The following is a 9,632-nucleotide window of genomic DNA, read 5'->3' on the forward strand; positions in this document are numbered from 1 at the left end:
TACAGATCACAGGGTGCTGCATAGCGGACCTCATGGTCCAGGATAGGGAGTTTAAAACTACAAGCTATTCGTTCTCCCTCACCCCTGCGCGGCAGCACTCCTGGGGTTAGATTTCCAGTGTAACCTCCAGAGCCTAACATTCAAAATTTGGCGGCCATATGTCCCCCGTCATTGTCTGCAGCCTCGCGTCCCTCAAAGTCGACCCCCCGTCCTTGTTTGCAAACCTCACCCCGGATTACAAACCTGTCGCCACCAGGAGCAGACGGTACAGTGTCCAGGACCGGACCTTCATCAGGTCCGAGGTCCAGCGGCTTCTGAAGGAAGGGGTCATCGAGGCTAGCAACAGCCTCTGACGAGCACAAGTGCTGGTGGTAAAGACCGGGGAGAAGACTAGGATGGTCATAAACTACAGTCAGACCATCAACAGGTTTAAGCAGCTGGACGTGTACCCTCTCCCACGTATCTCCGACCTGGTCAACAGGATCGCGCAGTACAAGGTCTTCTCCACGGTGGACCTCAAGTCCGCCTACCATCAGCTCCCCATCCGTGCGAGTGATCGCAAGTACACTGCGTTCGAGGCGGATGGGCGGCTCTACCACTTTTTAAGGGTTCCCTTCGGTGTCACAAATGGGGTCTCGGTCTTCCAATGGGAGATGGACCGAATGGTCGACCAATACGGTTTACGAGCCACCTTCCCGTATCTCGATAACGTCACCATCTGCGGCCACAATCAGCAGGACCACGACACCAACCTCCGTATATTCCTCCGAGCCGCAAAACTCCTGAACCTTACCTACAACAAGGACAAATGCGTGTTTAGCACCGACCGTTAGCCATCCTCGGCTACGTAGTGCGTAACGGAGTAATAGGCCCCGACCCGGAACGCATGCACCCCCTGATGAAGCTCCCCCTCCCCCACTCCCCCAAAGCCCTCAAGCGCTGTTTGGGTTTCTTTTCATATTACGCCCAGTGGGTCCCCAATTACGCAGACAAAGCCCATTCTCTCATCCAATCAGCCACATTCCCCCTGTCGATGGAGGCCCGCCAGGCCTTTAGCCGCATCAAAGCAGATATTGCAAAGGCCACGATGCGAGCTATCGACGAGTCCCTCCCCTTCCAGGTCGAGAGCAACGCGTCCGATGTAGCTCTGGCAGCCACCCTGAACCCAACGGGCAGACCCGTGGCCTTCTTCTCCCATACCATCCATGCTTCCGAAATCCACCACCCCTGTCGAGAAGGAAGCACAGGCCATAGTAGAAGCTGTGCGACATTGGAGGCACTATCTGGCCGGCAGGAGGTTCACCTTCCTCACAGACCAACGGTCAGTGGCCTTCATGTTCGACAACGCACAGAGGGGCAAGATAAAGAACAACAAGATCTTGCCGTGGAGGATAGAGTAATCCACCTACAACTATGACAGCTTGTATCGTCCTGGGAAGCTGAACGAGCTTCCCGATGCCCTGTCCCGCGGCACCTGTGCCAACGCACAAGTGGACTGTCTTCGAACCCTCCACGCGGACCTCTGCCACCCGGGGGTCACCCGTTTTTTTCATTTTATCAAGACCCGCAATCTGCCCTACTCCATCGAGGAGGTCAGGACAGTGACTAGGGAATGCCACATCTGCGCAGAGTGCAAACCGCACTTCTACCGCCCCGAACAAGCACATCTGATAAAGGCTTCCCGCCCCTTTGAACGTCTCAGCATGGACTTCAAAGGTCCCCTCACCTCTACCAACCGCAACACGTACTTCCTCAATGTGATTGACGAGTACTCCCGCTTCCCGTTCGCCATCCCCTGCCCCAAGATGACCACACCTACCATCATTAAAGCCCTACACACCATTTTCTCTCTGTTTGGAATCCCCGCTTACATTCATAGCGATATGGGGTCCTCCTTTATGAGTGACGAGCTGTGTTAATTCCTGCTCAGCAGGAGCATCGCCTCCAGCAGGACGACCAGTTACAACCCCAGGGGTAACGGACAGGTCGAGAGGGAGAATGGTACAGTCTGGAAGACCGTCCTGCTGGCCCTACGGTCCAGAAATCTCCCAGTCTCCCGCTGGCAAGAGGTCCTCCCAGACGCCCTCCATTCAATCCGGTCACTTCTTTGCACATCCACTAATCAAACGCCTCACGAACGCCTTCTTGTTTTCCCCAGGAAGTCTTCCTCAGGGACCCCAATCCCGACCTGGCTGGCTACCCCCCCGGACCCATCCTGCTCTGGAAACAGGTGCGGGTGCACAAGTTGGACCCGTTGGTCGATAGGGTCCAGCTGTTCCACGTGAACCCGCAGTACGCGTATGTGGAGTATCCCGACGGCCGACAGGACACGGTCTCCCTACGGGACCTGGCACCCGCCGGATCCCGGCCATCGCCCCCGGCGCCAGCCCCCCCAACACCCCCCCAACCCCAACTGCCCCCTGGCAGGCGCTCCCCTCCCTGGCCCGCCGACACCCTTACCCGCACTGCCTAATGGACAGGACGACCCTCCCCCAGCCTGGCCCTCACCAGCTCCGACTAGGGGTACGGATGCAGCCACAAGGACCGGATCATCGCTCCCGGAGACACGGACGCCCACCGCTCCAATGTCTCCAGCGAAGCTCCGCAGGTCGCACGGAACGTCCAAGGCACCCGATCGGCTGATCGAGTCTATGTGAACTGTTGATGGACCCTTGTTCTTGCTTGTTCTCTCGTTTTTGATTCTCAAACCTGTATATAGTTACTGTGTTCTGACTCGACTCTGTAAATAGTTGCGGGCCAGTGGGCAGCCACCATTGAAGAGGTACAATCCAACATCACTAGTCATACTACCAGTCTCTTACCCACTCGCACGGGACCCCCCCTCTCTCTCTCCATGTCCGCATTCCCCGTACACGCCCCCCCCCCCCCGTTCCTTTCTCAACAAGGGGTGAATGTGGTAGTATGACTAGGGGTATTACGGTACCTTGGAGTGTGAGCTGCCATTGGTGCAGAGGGCTCGCTGCCCATTGGCCCAAGTATCGTGTGCTCCTTATCCCTATTGGCTAAGAGGAAGGTAGCTCCGCCTACGAGGCAGGGTACAAGAACCCGTGTTTCCCTGCAGCCAGACCATTTCCTGTACGTCTGCTGCCGGGCTCACTTCTTGCTAATTAAATCCTTTCGTTTCGAACTTCACCTACGTTTCATGTCCATTCATTGTGCATCAGAGGATTTCCAGAGGGGTGAGCTGGGTGATCGTCCAGATGTCCAGAAGCCCTTGCAGCATTTGCAGGACACTGTCAGCAGTCAGAGGTCTCAGCAGCCAGGAGCCTGTAAGTTGCAGCTAGGGGGTAGGTTTAAGTAAATTTATGCAGCAATGGGGGTCACAGCCAGGACACCCCGATCTAAGAGTGACACATCGAGTCCATGCACTTGCGCACACATGGGCCGGGATTCTCCCCTAACCGGTGGGGCGGGCTTTACCGGTGCCGAGGAGTGACGTGCACCACTCCGGCGTCAGCCCGCCTGGAAGGTGCGGAATCCTCCACACCTTAAGGGGCTAGGCTGGCGCCGGCGTTGTTGGCACTGCGCCAGGGGTTGGGTACGTTTTGGCGCAGCCATTTGGACGCGGCCGTTGTGGCGCGGCCGTTTTGGCGCCAGCCGTCTTGACGCCAGCTGTTTTGGCCATAATTAGATAATAACATTTCTTTATTTGTAAATTAGCCTCAGTTGAGTTGGCTGCTGGTGCGGGTCCGCTGTCACAAGTGTTTCGTTCTATCACCATATTTTTATATATTTTTTAACTAAACCAATCCGCATACCCATATGGTGGCTGAGGAAGTATCAACGAAACTTGGTAAAGAAAAATTTGTTCATAACGGATTCCTTTACGTCTTTGACAAAACAAGCAAAGGTGACAGCAAAGTGAAATTTTGGCGTTGTGAGCAAAAAAACCGGTGCAAAGCACGGCTCCATACTAAAGCTGCAAACGTGGTGAGGCAGCTGAACAGCCATTCGCATGATGCTTCTGCTGCACTAGTAGAGGTTGCACTCGTGAAAACTAAAATAAAAAAGAGAGCACAGGAAACCCTTGAGGCACCGACTGTAGTTCTTAATGAATGTTTGACAGACATATCCCAAGCTAGTCTACCAGCCATTTCTAGTATATCTGCTTTGAGGAGAATGATAAGCAGAAAGCATAATTATGTATTGAACGCCCCCACCAATCCAAGTAATTTACAACAATTGATTGTGCCAGAATGCTGCAGGATATATGACCCTCAACCAGGAGTGGAAGAAATTTTTTTACTTTGTGATAGCGGACCAGGTCACGACTGGATATTAATCTTCGGAAGACAGAGCTGGCTACAGCACTTATTGACATTTGATATGTGGTTTGCAGATGGCACATTCAGTATTGCTCCCAGCCTCTTTTCTCAGATTTATGTAATTATGGTAAAAAAAAAACGGAGGAGTAACTCCTACGGTTTATGCGCTTTTGCCCAACAAGCAACGCACCACATATGCGAGAATGTTTGCATTATTGAAAGAAATCGAACGCAACTTGAAACCCAGTTCAATCGTCTGTGATTATGAACAAGCTGCGCCCAGTGCTATGAAAGACATATTCCCTGATGTTCAAATAAAAGGATGTTTTTTTCATTTAGCTCAAAATATGCATAAACATCTAGCTAGTATGGGGGTTCCGTAGTTTGTACAACACTGATCCAGATTTTGCGTTAAAAGCTAAAATGATTATTGCCATTGCCTTTGTACCTTTGAACAAAATCTATGTATATCTGGATGCTTTAGCGACCCAACTGCCTCAAGAACATCAAGATTTACTCAACTGGTTTGAAGATACATATGTTGGTCGTCTGAACAGACGAGGAAATGGTAGACGAACACTTTTATTTCGCCCTGAGATTTGGAACCTTTATCAGAGAACATTAAACGGGGAAGACCGCACAAACAATAAAGCGGAGGCAGCCCACCGTCGATTGAAATACGAACTTGGCATGCATCATCCCACCATTTGGATACTAATTGATGGCCTGCGTAAAGTACAGAAAGGTAGAGATGCATATTTTGAAAGGTTTCTAGCCGGCCATGAACCGCCACAAAAACTAAAAAAGTATAGAGATGCAGATGAATGAATACATTAAACTGTTCTTAAATTTGAAAACAGCCTTGCTCATAATTACTAAATGAACTAAACTAAAGGTTTTTTAACTTCGTTTTTAACTAAATGAACTAATTTAAGGTTTTTAATTTACAATAAAGATAAAAGAATACATGAAAGTGTTCTAAAATTTGAAAACATGGATGCTATCGAGTACTTGAGGAGCCTTGCTCATAATCACCAATTTAAATTTACTTGCAACAATTTGCAACAAGTTACTAGCCACAAAAACTAAAAGAATTTCTGTCGTCTGCGCCCAAACGGCCGCGCCAAATTGGCTGCGCCCAATTGTCCCATGGCGCCCAAACGGCTGCGTCCAAACGGCCGTGCCAAAACGGCCGCGCCCAATTGTCCCATCCCCCTGCGCCAGGCGGCGCGGAAGGTCCTCCGCCGGCCAGCGCGAGTTGGCGCATGCACGGGAGCGCCAGCGTGTTCTGGCATGATCCCAGTGCATGCGCGGGGGGGGGTTCTTCTCCGCGCCGACCATGGCTGACCGTTACAGCGGCCGGCGCGGAGGGAAAGAGTGACCGCATGGCACAGGCCCGTCCGTGGATCGGTGGGCCCCGATCACGGGCCAGGGCACCATGGGGACCCCCCGGAGCCAGATCCCACCGGTAAGGACCTTGTTTGATTTACGCCGGCGGGACTGGCCGAAAACGGGCAGCCACTCGGCCCATTGCGGAGCGGACGATCGCCAATGGCCCCTTACCGGGGTGAGGTGATTCCTGCCCCAGCCGAAAAAACGGCGCCGAGGAATCCGGTCGGGGCGGCGGGGTGGGTTTCATGCCGTCCCCCGGCGATTCTCCAGCCCGCCGGGGGGGTCGGAGAATCCTGCCCATCATTCCTGCTACTCCCTGAAGTCCAGGCATATACCCCCTAGCAAACCCATAGGTTTTAAACGTTGGCGTACCTCCTTACTCACCCTCATACCCATGGTACCTTAGCCCTGCTAGTAAATACTTGCACCAAGTCATGCCTGCCTGATTCCCGGCTGAGTGGGGGAGGAGAGGTTTGCACTTCCAGTCTGTTAATCAAATTTAAATGTGTGAAAATTGCAGTTTTGCATGGTGCTGACAATGCAGGGACCGTCACTCGCTGCCCCCACTGGCATCAGATCACCGTAACGGGTTTGGCGCCCGGCATCAGCACCTTTCACATTTTTCAGCTGACGCTCAATTCTCTGCCCGATCGGGAAATCCGATACCAGTGTCAGGGGCAATGGAGAATCCAGCCACATAAATATGCATATTATACGATAGTCTTACATGTAGAATAATCACCAATAGATCTAATAAGCTATTCAGGTGGAACTTCTTTACCCAGACAATGGTTCTAATGTGCAACTCGTGACCAGGTTGGGTACTTGAGGTGAGCGGCATAGATGCCTTTTGGAAAAGCTAGATATACAATGGAGAGTAAAAGAATTGAATTATTTACATGCAAACATATGAGTTAGGAGCAGGAGTAGGCCACTTGGCCCCTCAAGCCAGCTCTGCCATTTAATAACCACGGATGTGTTGTGGGCTCAGCTCCACGTTCCCACCTACCCCCTGATAACAGATAGGCTTAGATGAATTAATGTGGGACGAGGCTCATATGGAGTATGAACATCGGCACAGAGCAGTTTGGCCGAATGGCCTGATTCCTTGCTGTGTATCTTGCTCTGTATTCTATGTCATGTATTGCTGTGTATTCTATGTTGTCTATTGCTGTGTATTCTACGTTGTCTATTGCTGTGTATTCTATGTCATGTATTGCTGTGTATTCTATGTCATGTATTGCTGTGTATTCTATGTTGTGTATTGCTGTGTATTCTATGCCATGTATTGCTGTGTATTCTATTTCATGTATTGCTGTGTATTCTATGTTGTCTATTGCTGTGTATTCTACGTTGTCTATTGCTGTGTATTCTATGTCATGTATTGCTGTGTATTCTATGTCATGTATTGCTGTGTATTCTATGTTGTGTATTGCTGTGTATTCTATGTCATGTATTGCTGTGTATTCTATTTCATGTATTGCTGTGTATTCTATGTCATGTATTGCTGTGTATTCTATGTCATGTATTGCTGTGTATTCTATGTTGTGTATTGCTGTGTATTCTATGTCATGTATTGCTGTGTATTCTATTTCATGTATTGCTGTGTATTCTATGTTGTCTACTGCTGTGTATTCTACGTTGTCTATTGCTGTGTATTCTATGTCATGTATTGCTGTGTATTCTATGTCATGTATTGCTGTGTATTCTATGTTGTGTATTGCTGTGTATTCTATGTCATGTATTGCTGTGTATTCTATTTCATGTATTGCTGTGTATTCTATGTCATGTATTGCTGTGTATTCTATGTTGTGTATTGCTGTGTATTCTATGTCATGTATTGCTGTGTATTCTATTTCATGTATTGCTGTGTATTCTATTTCATGTATTGCTGTGTATTCTATGTCATGTATTGCTGTGTATTCTATTTCATGTATTGCTGTGTATTCTATGTCATGTATTGCTGTGTATTCTATGTTGTGTATTGCTGTGCATTCTATTTCATGTATTGCTGTGTATTCTATGTTGTGTATTGCTGTGTATTCTATGTCATGTATTGCTGTGTATTCTATGTCATGTATTGCTGTGTATTCTATGTCATGTATTGCTGTGTATTCTATGTCATGTATTGCTGTGTATTCTGTGTCATGTATTACTGTGTATTCTGTGTCATGTATTGCTGTGTATTCTATTTCATGTTTTGCTGTGTATTCTATGTCATACTTTGCTGTGTTTTCTATGTCATACATTGCTTTGTATTCTATGTCATGTATTGCTGTGTTTTCTATGTCATACATTGCTTTGTATTCTATGTCATGTATTGACGTGTATTCTATGTGTATTGTCTGGATTTTTTGTCAACACAGCCAAAGGAAGCTGTCAGAAGCAGCAGGTATTTGTTAAAAATATCACTTTCGTGTCATTTCTAAGATGTCACATTCATTTTTTGCCAGCCGGGTCTTCAACTTTTGTTAATGGGCTCAGGTGTTTTTTCAGCGCGGGTAATTATGTTCTTAAATATTTATACACGAAACCAGGATGAAAGCTGTATTTTCATGTATGTCTATAAATTTTTCAGACATCTTAAAACATACAACTTAACTATTAAGTGACTTTAATCACAACCCGTAACTGTAACATAAACGGTTAGCCAAATGCTTAATGTTGTGGTATTTTTAGAAACGGACGTTTTTGTTGCAGCGAGTCTCTCAGTAGGCTGCTGGATAACAGAAATTATCATAACATTCTGAACATATCAGCTTTTGTCAGCTGTGTTCTGCGTAGTCTAAATCCCTGCAGTTCTTATTATCTTTCAATGTCTTTCTCTCCATTCTGTCTACTCTCCCTCCTGCTGAAATAATTACATTAAAATGTCCTGGAGCAGAGTCGCTGATGGAAAGTTGGCTCTCTGCAGCAATATTTTTGAATCTAATTTGTGTAATATATTATCTGAATCAACAGTTATTTTCCATGAATCGCTGGACAAATTAAATATCTGCTTCAAGGTAAACATTTTTTTGCCCATTGATAATCCCTGGATGGCCATTGATTTGGTACTCGATCTTTACTTATAGATAAATACAAATCAAATTAATTCCTATTACTAGAATTTGACACAGAATCAACTGGTTTCACGTAAATGCGGCAAGCAAAAAGGTTCAATTTGTTACTGGGTACTTTGGACAGGCCTGAACTAATTAAAATTGATTCTAGTGGTACTGATGACCTTTGCTGAGATGTAGTCGTATCTTCATTAAGTAAGCTTTATCAGAACCAATTTGAATCAGTTCTGCTTATGAGGAGATCTAGTCATTTAACTTGTGTTTTTTTTAAATTACCAGGAAGGTTTAAAATAATTGACTTCATTAATTTAACAGTTTAACCCTTTGCCCTTTCCACTGAAACCTTGTGTACGGCTGCTGGTTTTGCAAAGATATTTGTGGAACGAAGGCAATCGAGACACACACACACACACGGTAACAAACGGTCAACTAGCAAAATCAGCGGGCAGGATTCTCCATTTGGGAGAATATCTTCTCTCACGGACCCTGGTTTGCGCTGCCATAGGAGCGGTGCCCAGAAACAATTCACTGTCCCTTGCCATGCAAATATATTTAAAGTTGCCATAGTCTCAGATGGCCAGAGGCTGCTTTCCCCTTTGAGGGGGAGAGTTGACTGGTGGTGATTTAACCTGAGGATCACCACACCTCAGGCGAGGGGCAAGGTTGAGAAGGCGGGGCCTTCAGCAAATACATGCATGGCGTGGATCACAAGGGATATCAGAGAACCCCATCTCGGTTTTAAGTACTTTCATTTTCTTTTTTTCCCAGCTGGATTGGTTTTGTTTTGTTGTCACATGTACCGAGGCACAGTGATAAGTATTGTTCTGCGTACAGTCCAGATAGATCATTCCATACATGAAAGAAACATAGGATACACATAAATACATAATGT

The 9,632-nt window shown here is 47.4% G+C and overlaps 1 protein-coding gene across 1 annotated transcript; it reads right to left on the reverse strand.

The window, feature by feature from the left end:
- Positions 1 to 6,715: 6,715 nt before the first annotated feature.
- LOC119976338 (dynein heavy chain-like) lies at positions 6,716 to 7,975 on the reverse strand. Its single transcript, XM_038817167.1, has one exon. It carries the CDS (start codon positions 7,973 to 7,975, stop codon positions 6,716 to 6,718), a length of 1,260 nt encoding a protein of 419 aa, XP_038673095.1.
- Between the last annotated feature and the right edge of the window lie 1,657 nt (positions 7,976 to 9,632).

Source organism: Scyliorhinus canicula, chromosome 1, assembly GCF_902713615.1.
Source record: "Scyliorhinus canicula chromosome 1, sScyCan1.1, whole genome shotgun sequence".
NCBI classification, from domain to species: domain Eukaryota; kingdom Metazoa; phylum Chordata; class Chondrichthyes; order Carcharhiniformes; family Scyliorhinidae; genus Scyliorhinus; species Scyliorhinus canicula.

Bases quoted from the DNA above. Each gene is read 5' to 3' on its own strand.
- LOC119976338 (XM_038817167.1), bottom strand. From the start codon at position 7,975: ATGTATGACATAGAAAACACAGCAATACATGACATAGAATACAAAGCA.